This window comes from Stegodyphus dumicola, chromosome 3 (genome assembly GCF_044657685.1).
Source record: "Stegodyphus dumicola isolate Sdum_Otavi_A_Nest chromosome 3, ASM4465768v1".
Lineage (NCBI taxonomy): Eukaryota > Metazoa > Arthropoda > Arachnida > Araneae > Eresidae > Stegodyphus > Stegodyphus dumicola.
The window spans coordinates 241,169,751-241,189,235 of record NC_140770.1 but is presented as its reverse complement, the minus strand read 5'-3'; the positions used below and the strand labels follow the sequence as shown (position 1 = coordinate 241,189,235).

General features: G+C 34.1%; 1 protein-coding gene across 3 annotated transcripts in view; it reads right to left on the bottom strand.

Moving 5' to 3' along the window:
- Positions 1 to 19,485, bottom strand: part of LOC118201401 (uncharacterized) — a 138,451-nt gene that overhangs the window by 79,814 nt on the left and 39,152 nt on the right. For all 3 annotated transcript variants that reach the window (XM_085813967.1, XM_085813968.1, XM_085813969.1), the window contains one exon: positions 17,868 to 17,937. In XM_085813967.1, coding sequence (XP_085670093.1) covers positions 17,868 to 17,937 — 70 coding nt within the window. The remainder of the gene's footprint in view (positions 1 to 17,867; positions 17,938 to 19,485) is intronic.

Below are 19,485 nucleotides of genomic sequence, written 5' to 3'. Positions count from 1 at the left end.
TTTATGAATCTTCAAACATGATGCCCTTGGAATGAGGTATATTAATTTCATAACTGCAAAATATTGAGCATTCATAGGGTAGTGCTGACATTTATAATTATGTTGTGTAGCAAATTTAATATAATTAAGTGAATCATAAAAATCAAAATTTTAATTTGTAAATATTCAAAATTTTAGCTACACAACAAGTTTGGATATATTCTTTTATTTGGCTTATTAATTCTAGTGTAATCTATTTTGGTTATTCGAGTTTACGCGAACAGCTTCTTCAATCTTGTACACTCAGACAATGGATATAGGTGAATTTTCATGTAATAAACTCACTTTTTGTGATAAAAATTAAGTCGATTTCTTAGTATTTAATATCATTGGTTGCAGAAAAATTAGCTCTTTAATTTGACATAACTTTCGTTTTCCTAACTTTAATTGCATTTTAGTTATGGAGCTTTAATTAATATTTTTTTCCCGTTGTCATTGTGATTTCTACTCTGGGGGAAGAAGTGCCCTCTTTCCGGTAAAATAGTCGTTTTTTCGAGTTTTCAGCGTTCCTTCGTTGGGAGTGCTTACAGGGTTGTTGAAATTCCAAGTTCTCCCCCTTCGCGAGACGTGGTTGATTGGCGACGGCTTGGCAACTTAGAATTTCCGTTGCGGTTTCAAAGTGGTGGCTTTGGCGAGATTGTTAACATGAAGGAATGCTGAAATTGCAACTGGTTTAATTTTTGGCAGGGAGTGAGCTATGCCAAGTTGGTATTCTGGCATGTCCCCTTTTAATGGGTTGTTTTGAGGGAGGAGGTCATTTTTTGGACTCTTTCACTTGCCAATTGATGTTGTATTAGCCGGCAGCTGATTTTTCGGAATCATGTTCGAGCGATTTCCATTTATGGAATGGCCATTGTTAGGCTGTGGCTTCCTGAGGCTTACTTAATGATTTATCCAAGTAGCGGATTCTTGTGGCCTTCGGCCTGAGAAATTTTCTGCGTCAGCTCAAGTGAAATAACGGAATGAGATAATAGAATATTTATATACCTTAAGCATCGATACTAGCTAAATTTTCCATCGTACTAATCATTTTTTTTTTATATGTCATCAAGTGCTACCAACCCTGGGTCTAACCGTTGTGAAGAAAACAACTAATACGCCATAACCAGAGAGTAATGAAGATTCTCATATAGTGTCATCTATTTCTTGCTCCTCAGAGTTCTAGGAACTTTTCATCCTCTACTTTGCATCCGGATTGAACTTTCATCTTAAGCGTGGGTTAAGACCCACTTCAGAGTCGAATTTAACAAAAACATTCTCTGTGAGCATCGGCGAGTCATCCTAGTGGCAGTTTGCTCCAATTCAACTGAATCGGCTGTGGCGTCCACATTATGAAGGGATAGTTTACTGCTGTCACCGTTGCCCTACCTACCTTGTTCGGTCTTACATCTTGCATAGTGTAAATTGCCATTTTTTCTAGACTTTCGCCTGCTTCTTATTAACAGATGATTGTGCCTTATTCTGTAACCCGACGTCCACTTGTTTCAAGATGGTTGTCCTCTCTCCCATCCCATAGCTGTCCATCTGGAAATTAAAGCTAAGTTTTTTTTTGTTTGCTTTAATTATCTGAGCTAATAGATTTCTGCAGTTAAAAGGATTGAAATGATTTAATTTGTTGAACTTTAAATTTTTTTTGTAGTTGATAAATTTAACCTAACTCTATAGAAATCATTTTTATGTGTCGATTAAGTAAAAGTATTAGATTGACTAAGGAATTATAACCTTATTTAAATTATTGTAACTTAGTTTAATTGTAAAAGAAAAATAAGTTCTTCATGAAATTATTTAATTGAACTTTTGGAGTTCCCTCATGGTGAGGATTGATTTGTAATAGTGTCATTATTTGAGCCTCTTTGCTCCTCTCAGGGATTAAGCTTGTAAGATTCAAATAGCATTGAATTAGATTAATATTTTATTCGGTTAAACTATACTTAAAAAAATAGAAAATTATTATGTGCAATAACTGAAGTTATCTATTTTTAATTAATGGTATCAAGTGCAACAGTCTGCAGAATTTTTTTTTTTTTTGTTGTTTGTTTTGTATTGATTATTCTGTGTGAAGTGTTCTTTTTTTTTTTTTTTTTTTTTTTTGGAAAGTGTAACTTGTTAAATTTATTTTATTTTTTTTCTCCCCGGTGAGGATACTGTTCATTTATTCATAGTTTATTTCTGGTATGTTTACTTGATTGTAAAAGTAATTATAATAGATATTCTAAAGGCTAAAGTTAAAGTAATATTACTTAGTAAGAGTTATGGATTGTAAAACTCGATAGTTTTCAGAACTGTTTGAATATATTTTGATTTACTAAGTAATGGATATAGTAATTGCAGAAGAATTTAATAAATAGTTTCACTTTATAGATCAGTCAATGGTTATTTTATTTTGTGTGCTCATGATTTTCACCAGTCTACTTCTCAAAGTAATTTTAGGGTTAATCCGGTTTACACAACGTGATAAGATTTTATTGATACTAGTACTTTACTGTTGTAAGAGTATTAAGATACTAGTACTTTACTGTTGTAAGTGTTATGGTCAACTAGTAGGCTACATTTCAGGTACTTTTCAATAACGACATAACATTTTGGTGCCGTGACTTTCGAAACTTAACATTTTTGGTGCTGTGATTTTTGCACCACCTTTTGGCTTGCTCTTATAATTGAACTTAATTTTGAATTGAGACTGGTGATTGTCATGTGTAGTATTGCATATATATGTGAAATTTTTCTTCCACATGTCTAGGCCTTTTACTGAAACCCTACTCGTTAGTTGGTTACAGTGACAGGCCTATACAGTGGTCATATTTTGTGCCTTATTTTATACTTATTACTTGAAGTAGCATAACACATGTACTACTGATACACATTTGGACTTTGAAACTTTATTGTATCCAAACACAAACATTTTCACGCAGTACCTTAATTTGTTTAGTTAAGTATTTTCTTTATGTGCAAAATTTTGTATTGCATTTTTACATATTGAGTTTGAGGATTACTGATTCCCATTTTTGCAACTGTATGTTTGCAACATAAGGTTAAAAGGCACACTTGTTAATCGCACATTGGGATACATCCCTACTTTTATGTGCTGGCAATTGCTGATTGCAGTTTTAAAATGCCAAAGAAAGGGTCAAAACGAGCAGCCAGAGCGGCTAGTAATAGTATGATATACTGGGAGGAGAGTCAAGAAGTCATGGCTCTATCAGTTTTTTGTTCTGATCCTCTGGATTCTGTCCCTCTGTTCTCAGGTGAAGACACGGGAATTAGTCTAAATGACTTCTTAGATAGGATAAATCTCATTGCTACTCATGTGGGTTGGTCAGATGAAGACAAGTTAACGGTGATCAGAGTCAAGGTGGCGGGTGAGGCTGCTGAATTAATTAGGAATAATCCTAGGTTAAAGAAAGAAGCTAGTCTTCAGTATGTCGTGAAAGCGCTGAAGGAGAGGTTCAGTTCAGTGCACAATTTGCACTCTAACATCCATGCTCTTATACAGGCTTTTCAGAAACCACACGAGTCAGTGCGCCAATTTGCAGCACGTATAGAGGCTCTTTCGTACAAAACTGTACCAGTGGAAAGAAGCAGTGACCTTGCAGCAGAAGCACAGAGGCAGGATTTACTTCTGTCAGTGTTCATCGAAGGATTGCAATTCCATTTGCGACGCTTGTTGCTGTAACAGAATCACAAAACTTTTGCATCTGCTAAACAGCATGCAATTATTGAAGAAGACATGTGGGCTAAGAGCCATGCTAGTAGTGATTTTGCAACAGCTGAGGTTAGAGCTGTGAATGCTGCTAAGCCAGCAATCGAAAAGTCAGTTACAACACCATCAGTAACCAACTCAGAGCTCACTACAGCTATTAAAATGCAACAAGAAAATATAGCTCAGCTTACTAAAATGATGGGTTCTCTTCAAACACAGGTGCAGAGTTTAATATCACAAAATACTCAGTCAAGACCCATACAGCCTCGTTGTTACAGATGCAACAGAATTGGGCATGTTATCAGGGACTGTTATGCAAATATTGTGCCTAATCAGCACTCTAGACAGGGTCAACAGAGATTTAGAAATAACCAAACAGCCAGGAGACATCCTAATAACACTACACCAGCTGTTTCGGGTACTCCAAATACCACAAGTGTGGCTACTAATGCTTTGAATCCCCAAGCACCAAGTTTTAATTTAAACTAATTCAGGGTGGGGAGAAACCAGTCTCCGTTTCGTCTCCTAAAACCCTTTTGGAGGTGCCATCAGTTTTTACAATATCCACTAGTGAGGCGTCTTTGCCTATTGTAGAGGGATCAATTTTGGGGAATAAAGTTAAGTTTTTATTGGACTCAGGGGCAACTCAAAATCGTAAAAAACAACCTTATATTTAGCGTAGGTATAATGAAACACTCAATCGATTTCGAGGGCAGCTAAAGGTCCCTCCTCATCAGGAGAAAGAAATACATAGAAAGAAGAAAATAGGAGAAGGAGTCACAGAAACACGTGGTGCTTATCAGCACTGCACGTGGTTATAACTAGATTTTTAATCAGAGTTGCACTGGCCGCCTACTTTTACTGAGCCAGGCTGTCCGATCGAGCATAAAGAAATATTAGCGAAGTTAAAATAGGGAGCGAGGGGCAAATGCACCTTACGCTCAAAATCTGAACTTTAAATAATGGAAAGCAACCACTGAACGGATTTTTATACCCTCTGGTAGTACCTAGCGCGAGGAGGTAACGCCATCTATCGGCAAAAATAATTGAATTAAGATAGTAGAATTTTAAAGGCATTAGGAAGGACTGGATTGGACTTCAAATCATTAACTAAACTTTCTAAATCTTTGTGAATGTGAAAAGCCTCAAGAAAATCCAATTCACCTATGGAAGAAGCCTTTTGGATGATTTTTGCAGACCCAAAATCAAAATTATGGTTAAAAGTCCAGCTATGATACGCTATTGAAGACTTGTTAATTTCGCCTTTTTTGACATAAGATTCATGTTCCTTGATACGAAACTTCAACGCTCTTTTTGTTTGGCCAATATATCTTAAACCACACTGACATTATATACTATAAATTCCCCAAGAATTCAAGACAGAAACGCAATCTTTTAGAATCGAAGGGTGAATTTTATTAATAGGGGAGAAACCGACTTGAAAATTGAATTTCTGGAGAATCCGTGCAATTTTATAGCAAACAGAAGGATAAAATGGAAGCACGACAAGGTCATTAATATTATTTCTAACAGTGGAATGTCTTTTTTGATGGGAATCTGAAAATTTTTTGGCAGCTTTATCAATAATCACGGGAGAAAATCCACGGTCAATCGCAACTGCTCTCAAATAATTAAGTTCATTGGTAAGCAAAGATTCAGAGGAACAAACTTTTAGCGCGCGGAAAACATAATAGTAAAAAGAAGCCATTTTTTGCTTAACAGGGTGGCATGACTTGGCATGGGGTGGTAAACAAACTGCAAAGGGTTTACGGTACACAGTGGTGCTAAAATCGGTTTCATTGCGGATTATAAGAATATCGAGGAAGGGGAGGGAATTGTTGGATTCAATTTCAAGAGTGAATTGGATGGCTGGATCAATTGAATTCATAATAGATAGAATCTCGGATAAATCCTCTTTATAACCGTCAAAAAGTGCGAAAGTGTCGTCAACATACCGAATCCAAAGACGAAAAGATAATTTATCAAATAATTTCATCTCAAAATAGTGCATATAAATGTCAGCAAGTACCGGACTGATTCGGTATGTTGACGACACTTTCGCACTTTTTGACGGTTATAAAGAGGATTTATCCGAGATTCTATCTATTATGAATTCAATTGATCCAGCCATCCAATTCACTCTTGAAACCAAATCCAAAGACGAAAAGATAATTTATCAAATAATTTCATCTCAAAATAGTGCATATAAATGTCAGCAAGTACCGGACTGATTCGGTATGTTGACGACACTTTCGCACTTTTTGACGGTTATAAAGAGGATTTATCCGAGATTCTATCTATTATGAATTCAATTGATCCAGCCATCCAATTCACTCTTGAAATTGAATCCAACAATTCCCTCCCCTTCCTCGATATTCTTATAATCTGCAATGAAACCGATTTTAGCACCACTGTGTACCGTAAACCCTTTGCAGTTTGTTTACCACCCCATGCCAAGTCATGCCACCCTGTTAAGCAAAAAATGGCTTCTTTTTACTATTATGTTTTCTGCGCGCTAAAAGTTTGTTCCTCTGAATCTTTGCTTACCAATGAACTTAATTATTTGAGAGCAGTTGCGATTGACCGTAGATTTTCTCCCGTGATTATTGATAAAGCTGTCAAAAAATTTTCAGATTCCCATCAAAAAAGACATTCCACTGTTAGAAATAATATTAATGACCTTGTCGTGCTTCCATTTTATCCTTCTGTTAGCTATAAAATTGTACGGATTCTCCAGAAATTCAATTTTCAAGTCGGTTTCTCCCCTATTAATAAAATTCACCCTTCGATTCTAAAAGATTGCGTTTCTGTCTTGAATTCTTGGGGAATTTATAGTATATCATGTCAGTGTGGTTTAAGATATATTGGCCAAACAAAAAGAGCGTTGAAGTTTCGTATCAAGGAACATGAATCTTATGTCAAAAAAGGCGAAATTAACAAGTCTTCAATAGCGTATCATAGCTGGACTTTTAACCATAATTTTGATTTTGGGTCTTCAAAAATCATCCAAAAGGCTTCTTCCATAGGTGAATTGGATTTTCTTGAGGCTTTTCATATTCACAAAGATTTAGAAAGTTTAGTTAATGATTTGAAGTCCAATCCAGTCCTTCCTAATGCCTTTAAAATTCTACTATCTTAATTCAATTATTTTTGCCGATAGATGGCGTTACCTCCTCGCGCTAGGTACTACCAGAGGGTATAAAAATCCGTTCAGTGGTTGCTTTCCATTATTTAAAGTTCAGATTTTGAGCGTAAGGTGCATTTGCCCCTCGCTCCCTATTTTAACTTCGCTAATATTTCTTTATGCTCGATCAGACAGCCTGGCTCAGTAAAAGTAGGCGGCCAGTGCAACTCTGATTAAAAATCTAGTTATAACCACGTGCAGTGCTGATAAGCACCACGTGTTTCTGTGACTCCTTCTCCTATTTTCTTCTTTCTATGTATTTCTTTCTCCTGATGAGGAGGGACCTTTAGCTGCCCTCGAAATCGATTGAGTGTTTCATTATACCTACGCTAAATATAAGGTTGTTTTTTACGATTTTGATTGTCACATTAGCGTGTTTCTCTTCTAGTCAGGGGCAACTGTAAATGTAAAATCTCATTGGACTCATGTAATATATATTTAAAGGGTATAGCTGCAGAAAAAGTAAAAATAACTAAGAAGATCAATTTAATAGTAGAATTTCAACAACAATATTTTGAAACAAAATTTTTGATTACTGACACACCTCTTTCATCTCAGTATGGTGCTTTATTAGGAACTTAATTTCTTGTACACAATAATATGCATTTAGATTTCTCCACTTCTCACTTGTTAGGATCAAATGTAATTCTTAAATGGAATCTAAGTCAGCCTAGTGCTATGAATAGTAATGTTTTCTCTACTTCAGTTTCTCAGTCATTTTGCTACTCTGTAACCAAACGTAAATTACCACCTTTTTCAGAAAATATCATTAAGCTCACTACTCGTTCTGCGAATTTTACTACTAATACTGTTTTGATTGAACCTTTAATAAAACATGCTCAAAGTAAATTTTCCATAGCCAGGTCAGTTAACCAGCCTTCTCCATCTCAGGAATTTTATGTCAAAATTGCAAATTTTTCACCAAATACTCTACATCTCAATAAAGGAATGAAATTGGCCAGTGCCCAACCTGTGAATGTCATCGCACATAACTCTGAACTAGTAAACAGTACCACCATAGAAACAGGTAAGGATTTCGAATCTTGGGGTGGTGAATTTGATCTTACACATTTACCTGAGCAGCAACAACAACAATTATCACACCTTCTCAATCAGTATAGTAACATCTTTGCTGCCTTAGTCACCGAGTTAACAGGGTGTGACACCATCTTACACAACATCAACTTGCGTGATAATATTCCTGTTAGGCAAAAGCCTTATAAAGTACCTTACCATCTCAGGGATGAACTAGATATAGACAGGTGGCAGAGCTGCTTGAAGCTAACATCATTCAAGAAAGTGACAGCCTTTACAGTGCTCCTGTTTTATTTGTTAAGAAAGCGGATAACACCTACCATTTAGTCACTGACTTCCGCAAGTTGAATGAGAAAACTATAGAAGACAGTTTTCCTCTGCCTTCCATAATTGAGATGATAGAGCAGTTAGGAGATTCAAATTATTTTTCCACACTTGATTTAACTTCAGGGTTTTTCCAGATGAAAATTCATCCTGATGACACCTTTAAAAGTAGTTTCTCGACTCCTTCTGGGCACTATGAGTGGTTACGAACACCCTTTGGCATGCAAAATGCTCCTAGTTCCTTTCAAAGGTTGATGTCTATAGTTTTGTATAGTCTATAGTCTATAGTTTGTAAGGTTTGTCTATAGTTCTATAGTTTTGGCCAATTTTTCACCATTAAAAATAGGGATTTACATTGATGATATTGTCATTGCTTCTAAAACTTTTGAGGAACATATGGAAAAATTGAAGTTAGTTTTTGATACACTAAAACAGCATAATTTAAAATTTAAGCCTTCAAAATGTCATTTTCTGAAAGAACAAATTACGTATTTGGGATATAAAGTTACCAAAGGCATTATACAGCCTGACGATAAAAATTTAAAGACCATTCAGAGTTTTATTGCACCTAAAAATAGGAAGGAAGTTAGGCGATTTTTAGGCCTTATTGGCTTTTACAGAAGGTTCATTTCAAATTTTGCCCAAAAGGCACTTCCTTTAACTCAGCTAACTAAAGATAAAGTTCCATTTTATTGGTCACATGAAGCTCAGCAGGCGTTTGATATTTTAAAAGCTGAACTTCTGAATGAACCTATTTTGGCTTTACCTAATTTTCTTAAAACTTTTTCCTTGTGTACTGATGCTTCTAATTATGCACTGGGTGCTGTCTTGTGTCAGGAAGATTCTAATGGTTTCCAACATCCAATTTGTTATGCTAGTAGAAAATTAAAAGGTCCTGAAACACGTTACAGTACTGCAGAGAGGGAAATTTTGGCAGTTGTTTGGGCCACTGCACATTTTAGACAATATCTTCTTGGTAAACCATTTACAGTTTATTCTGATCAAGCTTAATTATCTCATGTTTTAAAACTTAAAGATCCCACTTCTAGAATTGCACGTTGGATTATGGGTTTATCCCAGTTTGATTATAAGATTGTTCACAAACCTGGTAGATTAAATTTAACAGCAGATTATTTATCTAGAGCAGTAAATGTTACGCAGTTAATTCAAACTTCCATTACTCCAGAATTGTTAGAATTATTCAAAAAAAAGAACAAGCTTCTGATCCTTCTTGCCAGCAGATTGTAAATGATCTTAAGAATAATAAGTCTCTTACACCTAATTCTCAGATATTTTTTGTAAAGGAAGATATTTTATATTGCAAATACAAGAAACCCAAGTCACGTTGGCAGAAACAAGATAGGCTAGTTGTTCCTAAAACACTAGTATTAAGAATTTTGCAGGAACATCATGATTCTCCTACTGCTGCACACTCAGGCTATCACAGAACACTTCATAGGGTTCAAAAGTCTTTTTTCTGGAAGGGTATGCATAAACAGGTACACAATTACATCAAGTCCTGTCACTCCTGTATCCAGAGGAGGGGTCATAGACCTGCTCATAAGGCTCCCCTTATGAGAATGCCTATGGCTACCCGTCCCATTGAGCGAATTGCGATGGATATAGTGGGTCCTCTTTCAGTTACTTTGGCAAGCAACAGATATATTTTGGTCGTAACTGACTATTTTTCACGATGGCCTGAGGCTTATCCCTTGCAGGACACCACATCCAGATCCATAATTGAGAAATTAGAACAATTTATTTCAACTCATGGTATACCTCAGCGCATTGTTACAGATAAAGGTACTAATTTTATTTCTCAAGCTATAATGGAAGTTTATAAGAAATTGGGGGTTACTAAACATACTACTACGAGTTATCATCCACAATCTGATGGTGTAGTTGAAAGATTAAATGCCACTTTAATTAATTCACTTAGCCACTTAGTTTCTCAAACTCAGGAGGATTGGGATAGACATCTGCCTTTTGCCTTATTGGCACACAGAACTGGTCGTCATAGTGCTGCACTTCAGGAATGTCCAGCTTTTATTTTATATGGCAGGGATTTATGTTTACCAATTGATTTACTATTGCAAACCAATTTTAGAACTTATGATGACACAAAAAACTATTCTAAAGATTTGGTTTTGAGATTACAAAAGGCTTTTAAATTAGTCAATTAGAATTTAACGGAGGCTGCGGATAAGCAGGAAAATTCACGTGGAAAGACTTCTCGTGATAAGGACATAAAAGTGGGAGATGTGGTGTATTTATACACACCAGTAGTTCAGCCAGGTATGGCTAGAAAACTCTCTAAGTTGAATCAGGGACCATTCAGGGTTATTGAGCAAGTGACTAAAGTCAACTATAAAATTTCTTTAATTACAAATCCTGATCGGATTCAGACGATACATGTGGACAGACTCACGAAGGTACCTGAGAGAAATACTTTTCTCACACTTCAAAAGGATGACTCAATTTTGACAGATAATGTACAGAACTCGTCACATGATTCACCTTACCATCTAAGGCCTAGAGATACACATGGTTTTGTGTCTAAAAAGTGAATTGGAATATTTTGGATTATATAATGTGATTTGTATACAATTTGATTAAATTATTATTTGTTTATTGGTAACTGTATTCTAGGTGGCTAAATTTTGTAATCAATTAGTATTGTTGTGTAGTCTTCTTGGCTTATCCTTGGTCGAGTGTTGCATTTGGATTTTACATGTTTTGGCATGTGAAGTTGTGATCAAGTTGTCTTTGGTTTTGCTGGGCTGGTCCCCGCCATTTCTCCCCTTCCTTAAGTTCAAAAAAAAATTTTTTTTTTCTCTTCTTGAAATCCCTTAGCCATGGTAGTCGGGATTTGTTTCGGTTAGAATTTTGACTAGATTGCCAACACTTCGTGGTGATTGTCTTCTGTTCATATTAGTGCAACCTCACTTTAATTTCTTTTGCCAAGGACTTATTAGTAATTTAGTTTGCGCTGTACAGTTGCGGTGTTTACTCGTACCTCTCATATTGGTGGGGTGTTAGTACTTAGTGAAATTAAATTATGATTTATACAGTAGACATTTCCTTAAACATACTTTTGTGTTGGTAGTGTCACTTCAAGTGGTGATTGCAAGAACTTAATTTGTTTACATTTTTGTTGTGTGTCAAGCGCCAGTAGCTCTTAAATTGTTTTGCTTTGAACACCCGTATACTCAGTGCTGTTTGTTATTTACACATATTTTGTTTGTTTACACACTTTTCACTTGATTTTGCCTTTGCGGGGTATCGTGATTTTACATTTTACTTTACACATTTTATCTTAGGGTGTGTCACTTTTATTTTTGTTTTGATGTATGCCTAGTTATGTGCCAGGGACACTTCTTGACCCTCTTGCTCGGTTTCACTAATGGATATTTGCTAACCACTGATTATGGTAGGATTTGATTTTGCTAACCATACAATTATGGTAGGATTTGGATTTGCTAACCATTGATTTTGGTAGGATTTATATATGTGCTAACCATGACTCATGGTAGGATTAATTGTAAATAGGTTAATGTATCCCTCTTTGTGATTAACATGTGGTACCAACACTTACTATGATTTTTTTTTTCTCTTCTTAATTAGTTCCTTATGTAAACCTTTTCCATTGTCTGTGGGACCTAAAATGTTTGGATCTGCCAAACATTTTCCCCGATCATCGGAGGAATGTTGTGTAGCAAATTTAATGAAATTAAGTGAATCATAAAAATCAAAATTTTAATTTGTAAATATTCAAAATTTTAGCTACACAACAAGTTTGGATATATTCTTTTATTTGGCTTATTAATTCTAGTGTAATCTATTTCGGCTATTCGAGTTTATGCGAACAGTGTCTTCAATCTTGTACACTCAGACAATGGATATAGGTGAATTTTCATGTAATAAACTCATTTTTTATGATAAAAATTAAGTCGATTTCTTAGTATTTAATATCATTGGTTGCAGAAAAATTAGCTCTTTAATTTGACATAACTTTCGTTTTCCTAACTTTAATTGCATTTTAGTTATGAGCTTTAATTAATAGTATTTTCCGTTGTCATTGTGATTTCTACTCTGGGGGAAGAAGTGCCCTATTTTCCAGTAAAATAGTCGTTTTTTCGAGTTTTCAGCATTCCTTCGTTGGGACTGCTTACAGGGTTGTTGAAATTCCAAGTTCTCCCCCTTCGCGAGGCATGGTTGATTGGCGACTTAGAATTTCCGTTGGGGTTTCAAAGTGGTGGCTTTGGCAAGATTGTTAACATGAAGGAATGCTGAAATTGCAACTGGTTTAATTTTTGGCGGAGAGTGAGCTATATCAAGTTGGTATTCCGGCGCGTCCACTTTTAACGGGTTGTTTTGAGGGACGAGGTCACCTTTTGGACTCTTTCACTTGCCAACTGATGTTGTATTAGGCGGCAGCTGATTTTTCAGAATCATGTTCGAGCGATTTCCATTTGTGGAATGGCCATTGTTAGGCCGTGGCTTCCTGAGGCTTACTTAATGATTTATCCAAGTATCGGATTCTCGTGGCCTTCGGCCCGAGAAATTTTCTGCGTCAGCTCAAGTGAAATAACGGAATGAGATAATAGAATATTTATATACCTTAAGCATCGATACTAGCTAAATTTTCCATCGTATTACTCATTTTTTTTTCAATATGTCATCAAGTGCTTCCAACCCTGGGTCTAATCGTCGTGAAGAAAACAACTAATACGTCGTAACCAGAGAGTAATGAAGATTCTCATATAGTGGCATCTATTTCTTGCTCCTCGGAGTTCTAGGAACTTTTCATCATTTACATTGCATCCGGATTGAACTTTCATCTTAAGCGCGGGTTAAGACCTACTTCAGAGTCGAATTTAACGAAAATATTCCCTGTGAGCATCGGCGAGTCATCTTAGCGGCAGTTTGCTCCAATTCAACTGAATCGGCTGTGTCGTCTACATTATGATGGACGGTGTCGTCCACATTATGAGGGATGGTTTCCTGCTGTCACCATTGCCCTACCTACCTTGTTCGGTCTTACATCTTGCATAGTGTAAATTGCCATTTTTCTGAACTTTCGCCTGCTTCTTATTAACAGATGACTGCGCCTTATTCTGTAACCCAACATCCACTTGTTCCAAGATGGTTGTCCTCTCTCCCATCTCATAGCTGTCCGTCTGGAAGTTAAAGCTAAGTTTTTTTTTTGTTTGCTTTAATTATCTGAGGTAATAGATTTCTGCAGTTAAAAGGATTGAAATGATTTAATTTGTTGAACTTTAATTTTTTTTTGTAGTTGATAAATTTAACCTAACTCTATAGAAATCATTTTTGTGTGTCGATTAAGTAAAAGTATTAGATTGACTAAGGAATTATAACCTTATTTAAATTATTGTAACTTAGTTTAATTGTAAAAGAAAAATAAGTTCTTCATGAAATTATTTAATTGAACTTTTGGAGTTCCCTCATGGTAAGGATTGATTTGTAATAGTGTCATTATTTGAGCCTCTTTGCTCCTCTCAGGGATTAAGCTTGTAAGATTGAAATAGCATTGAATTAGATTAATATTTTATTCGGTTAAACTATACTTAAAAAAATAGAAAATTATTATGTGCAATAACTGAAGTTATCTATTTTTAATTAATGGTATTAAGTGCAACAGTCTGCAGTATTTTTTTTTTTTTTTTTTTTTTTTTTTTTTTTTTTTGGAAAGTGTAACTTGTTAAATTTATTTTATTTTTTTTCTCCCCGGTGAGGATACTGTTCATTTATTCATAGTCTATTTCTGGTATGTTTAATTGATTGTAAAAGTAATTATAATAGATATTCTAAAGGCTAAAGTTAAAGTAATATTACTCAGTAAGAGTATGGATTGTAAAACTCAATAGTTTACAGAACTGTTTGAATATATTTTGATTTACTAAGTAATGGATATAGTAATTGCAGAAGAATTTAATAAATAGGTTCACTTTCTAGATCAGTCAATGGTTATTTTATTTTGTGTGCTCATGATTTTCACCAGTCTACTTCTCAAATTAATTTTAGGGTTAATCCGGTTTACACAATGCGATAAGATTTTATTGATACTAGTACTTTACTGTTGTAAGAGTATTTTAAGTGTTATGGTCAACTAGTAGGTTACCTTTCAGGTACTTTTCAAAAACGACATAACAATCAAAAGGAAATACTAAAAACTTATGATTACAGCTTTTGGTGTAGAAAAATTAGCCTTTTTTAGAATGTTAAAAAATTGACAACAACTGGTATATTTTATACACCAATGCCCTTTAAAGGGTTAAATATCTTAAAACTGCTATGAATGAAAATGAGCTCCATGATCACATTTGAAATTCAAAGTGCACAAATGATTCAGACACTTATTGGTTGATGCAATGATGTATTAAAAAACTGCCGAAAATGTAGCTGAAACATCTTACTGATGTCTTGTATATCTATGTTAACTCTGTACATCTTTAAAAATTAAATCATTTGTTAAGTACTTGATTATCTCGCTATGTATTTAGTCTAGTTCATTTCAAATCACTCTTTTGTGGTATGACATTTTCTTTGTCAAACAGGGTATTATAAGTTTCATACTCCTGCTTTTGTTATCAATTAAATTTTGACAATAATTCATACAGTCAAAAGTTGTTAATCCGGACTCGTCGGGACTTCGGCGATTCCGGATTATAGATCATCAGTTTAAATCTCGTAAGATGGCATGCAGAAATTCTAAAATTAAAAATATGAAACCGTAATTTATGAAATAAAGAACAATTATAATCTAAAGGGTATCAAAATTTACAAAAAAAAAAAAAGCTTAATATTTATTTCTTTACATTATTAAACATTTCTTTCAATGTAAGTCGTTTAAGTTGCTTTGTTTTATGTGATATTACTTTCTCTTTAATTCTATAAACAGACATGATTTCTTGTTCAGTTACAAAGTTCCGCCGTTCAAGTCCCGGTTATTGCTGTGCCGAGAATACCGACTAACTTGTCAACTGAAATTTTTTTGTTTTCACTAACCTCTCTGTCACATTCTTCACGTCTTTATCCATTTTTTGCAGCAATTCCACTTTTTGTTTGATGGACATCGAAACATTTTCGTTTTGTGCGATCCTTTGGGGAGCTCCAGAATCGGAAATTCTATTTGACATAATCGAAAGTTCAAGTTTACTTTTATAAAATTGCTCTTACAGTCTGCAAAAAATAATAAGCCGGATCCAATTCGAAGATTAAGGAACAACGCAATCATCAACATTAACTGAAATAGATAATTAGATAATTTTAGCTTATACCGTCTGTTATACATAAAACGCCCACGCGAAAACTTTTCTGCACTTGCACACACGCATATGCGCAGTCCTAAAAGGTCTTAGGCGCACGCGTAAACGCCTATGCGCATGTGTCAATGTGGCGCATGCGCAGAAACTTTTTAGCTTTGAGGTCCGGATTATGGGTGTCCGAATTAACGACTTTTGACTGTATTCTGAACCATTCTTCAAGCAGTAACAAGAACAAATTAACATACACATACATAGAAAAACAATACTATAACCTGTCAATAATACCAAAAGAAAAATTAGAAGAAATTTTAAAACAAAAACAAGATTAAATAAAAAATGAAGGTCAAACTTGCAAAAGTATCAATAAATATTTAATGCAAAACATAATTTAATAATAAGAAAATTAATTTTCTTCTCAATTTGCTAAAATTTTTCCACCAGCTACCCAACAACTGTATAATTAGCTCTTTAAAAAATTTCCAGAAAGATTTACTAATTATCCTGTTATGCAAGGAACATCCCCCCCAAAAAAAATTAAAATACACAATACTGAATTTGCTAAAATTTAAAAAACTTATGATTTTAAGATTTTGCATTTTTAAAGATTTAACATTCAAATTGTGCATTTGTTATGTTTTTTGCATGAATTTTATTTGGTACCATTATTTAAGTTGCATATTAATTGCTTTTCAGTTTGTTGGTTCAATGCATATTACTATAAAGGAAGAGTTTGGTAGTAAAAAAGGGAAAGAAACTAATAAAAATTAATAGTGCTAGAGCTGTTATTTGGGGCTATCTAAAATTTTTAACTGTATTCGTTTACACCGAAGAGCCATTACATTATGACCACCCTGGGGTTATAACAATGGGCCTTGCAAAGAAAAAAAAAAAAAAAAAAAAAAAAAACAACTGCACGTGAAAGGCTGATGTTGGAGTATATAAAGTGGCTATGGATTGTTTTTCCAAACATAGCGCAATTAGCAACATAATGGGAAAAGCAGCATATTTATCAAACTTTGATAAAGATCAAATCGTTATGGCTCGGCGACTGAGAACATCAAGAACAACTGGGAATATCAGAAACGGCATATTTAGTAGGCTGTATACATGTGCAGCAGTTGTGAGGACATATTGAAAGTGGTGTACGAATGGTGAAACAACAAGTTACCAGCCAGCAGTGTGTCGTCTAGAGCACACAGATTCCAGAGGAAAGCGGAGATTGCTATGCATTGTTCGCCATGACCTAAGATCTACAACAGCCAAAATCACCACCAGCTACAACAGTGATGACCCAAACAGTGTTTCTCAACACACTGTGCAGCATGTTGAGAAAGATGGGCTTTTTTTACATTTTTTTATTGGGAGATTTTGGGATTGCACTAGTTTTAAATTTCATTTCTTTCATGTCTTTGTGGAACATATTCAAAATTTTATACTTTTTAGCAGCATTTTATATGGAAATTATATCAGCACATTTTTGTTATAAAAAATGTCTATAATAATTTTAATTAAATGCTTTCAATAACAATTTGATATTTTTTTTTTGTTCATAAATTTTACATTCAAGAATGAGAAAAGAAAACAAAAAAATTTATTTTTAAAAATGACACTTTTTGAGTTAAGTTTTAACATAATTTAACAGAGAGGATCTGATTAGTCAGATGGCTACAATTGATATTTATTTTAAAATAAAAAGACAACAAATTTTTCCAATTATTTGCTGGAATTTATTTCAACAGTGTTCTTTTTTAAGAATTCTGTAGCTTCACTATTGCTGTTTAACTTAAATATCATGCATAAAAAAAGTAAATTTTTTCATAAAAGAATTTTATTCATTTACTTTTTAAATTTACATATCATACGCATGTAAATGGAAATATTCACCCTCCCAAAAAACTATTTCATTATTGATTCAGAAGTCAAACAACAAAAATCAGCGTTATATTTACAAAATTTGTAAATATAACGCTGGTTTTTGTTGTTTGACTTCTGAATTAGTATTTATTCGGCGTGTTATTGTGTCTTAATTATTTCATTATTTTTTTATGTCATCTTACATAACTCACATCAGAAAGAAACGAATTTACATTGGCTCTCAGTTGGCACTCAGATATGATACTAAGACAGACTGCTATTATTTTAATCATTTTTCCACCAAAGAAAATATTAGCATGCAACATGCATTTATGCACATTTCAAACAACATTTCATTTCCACAAACTATTCACTTTATACGAGTTAAATGTAAAAATAAAAAATAACTGAACTGATAAGTATAACTATTAGCTGCTGTTACCTGGATCAGGAGGTTCTTTTTTCACAAAAATTTCACAATTTACAGAAGCTGAATTTGTAACACCTTGACTCTGAAAAATATAATATATAAATAAAAAAGAATTTATTTCTTAGATGGTATGATGTTGCAGAGGTATTTAACAATCTTCACATATATTAAATAAAAAAGAATTTATTTCTTAGATGGTATGATGTTGCAGAGGTAGTTAACAATGGTCACATAGAGCCCTTGTATGTTTTGCCATAATCAACTACAGAAACAAAAATAGTCGTAAAAAATTCTGAGTTGATTTAGACAGAATTTCAGTGTTAATATATAATAATGGTATATTTTTGCCTTCCAGTAAGATCTTATTAAATGATGAATATTTGCTTGGTTTGTGTTTCTGATCTAAAAATAAATATCATTTGATTTAGATTAAAAAGAAAATAAAAAATAAACATATAGTTAGGGCTAATCATTAAAGCAGCCATTGAAGTGTAGAAAGTTTCTATTAAAAAGAAAAACTACTAACTTGCCTAGAAAAGGAATACTATTAAAATCTTAACTTATGGAATAAATGCTGAAGATATGGACTTGCAACTGTAATTGTAACATAATTACATAATCATAAGGAGCCATCTAGATGAGTATGCAGACAATGACCAATTCAGACGTATGTTTTGATGAATCTTCTTTTCTTATCCTTTTTAATTCATGTAAATAAATCACAGTTTAATAACTTGACGAGTATTAGTGATGTTTTCAACAGATTGCTTACAACACAAGAAGAGGATGGTTACAATGATTTCAAGTATTAGCTCTCTTTCCAAGAAAAGATTTCTAGATAGCTTCTAACATTATTATTATTTATGTATATCAGCATATGCACGAACTTAATATTTGTGATATACAAAATGTGTCTACAAAAGGCTTTATCCCTTACATACTGATACTAGATATTTCAATTTCAATCACAAAAGTTCTTAAAATAATGCAGAGAATTTCAACACAGGGGGATGTGAAAGAGTTGGATCTTATCTTCAACACAGTTGGATTTTGTCTGTTTGGAAGATTTTTTGAACATGGCAAAGCCCACAAGGGCTATCTGCCAAGGGGGGCTTCATGAAGAGTTTTCTTAAGGTAACAGGCTCATATTCACTTTACAGATGGGAAAAACTAATTATGCAACCAGCCTGCTCACCCAGGACCAAACTCCTAGCACTTAGCAGTGTTAACCATTCAATCACATCAATTTGTATGTAAACCTATTGTTCACATCATGGTCATTTCTGTGCCAAAGCCAGTCTATATAGAGTAGTGCAGACAATATTGACTTTGGATCAAGCATCAGTAGGCGAAGTTCTCTTCACAGATGTATTTCAATAAACCTAGCCACTGATTTTCAATCTACCTACATCTAAAGAGAAAGAAGGACCTAGTACCCAACACAGATCATTCATGAAAGTATCAATATAGCAACAGAGGTTTGATGTCTCAAAAAGCATCCTGTAGAATGTGTACATAGATGCTCATGTCTTTGACAGAGGCTAAAGAACTGTACATATATACAGTACATGGAGCTATAAGTGATCTTATGGCTCCATGTTTGCTTTTTCAGAGATACACTCGACACTAA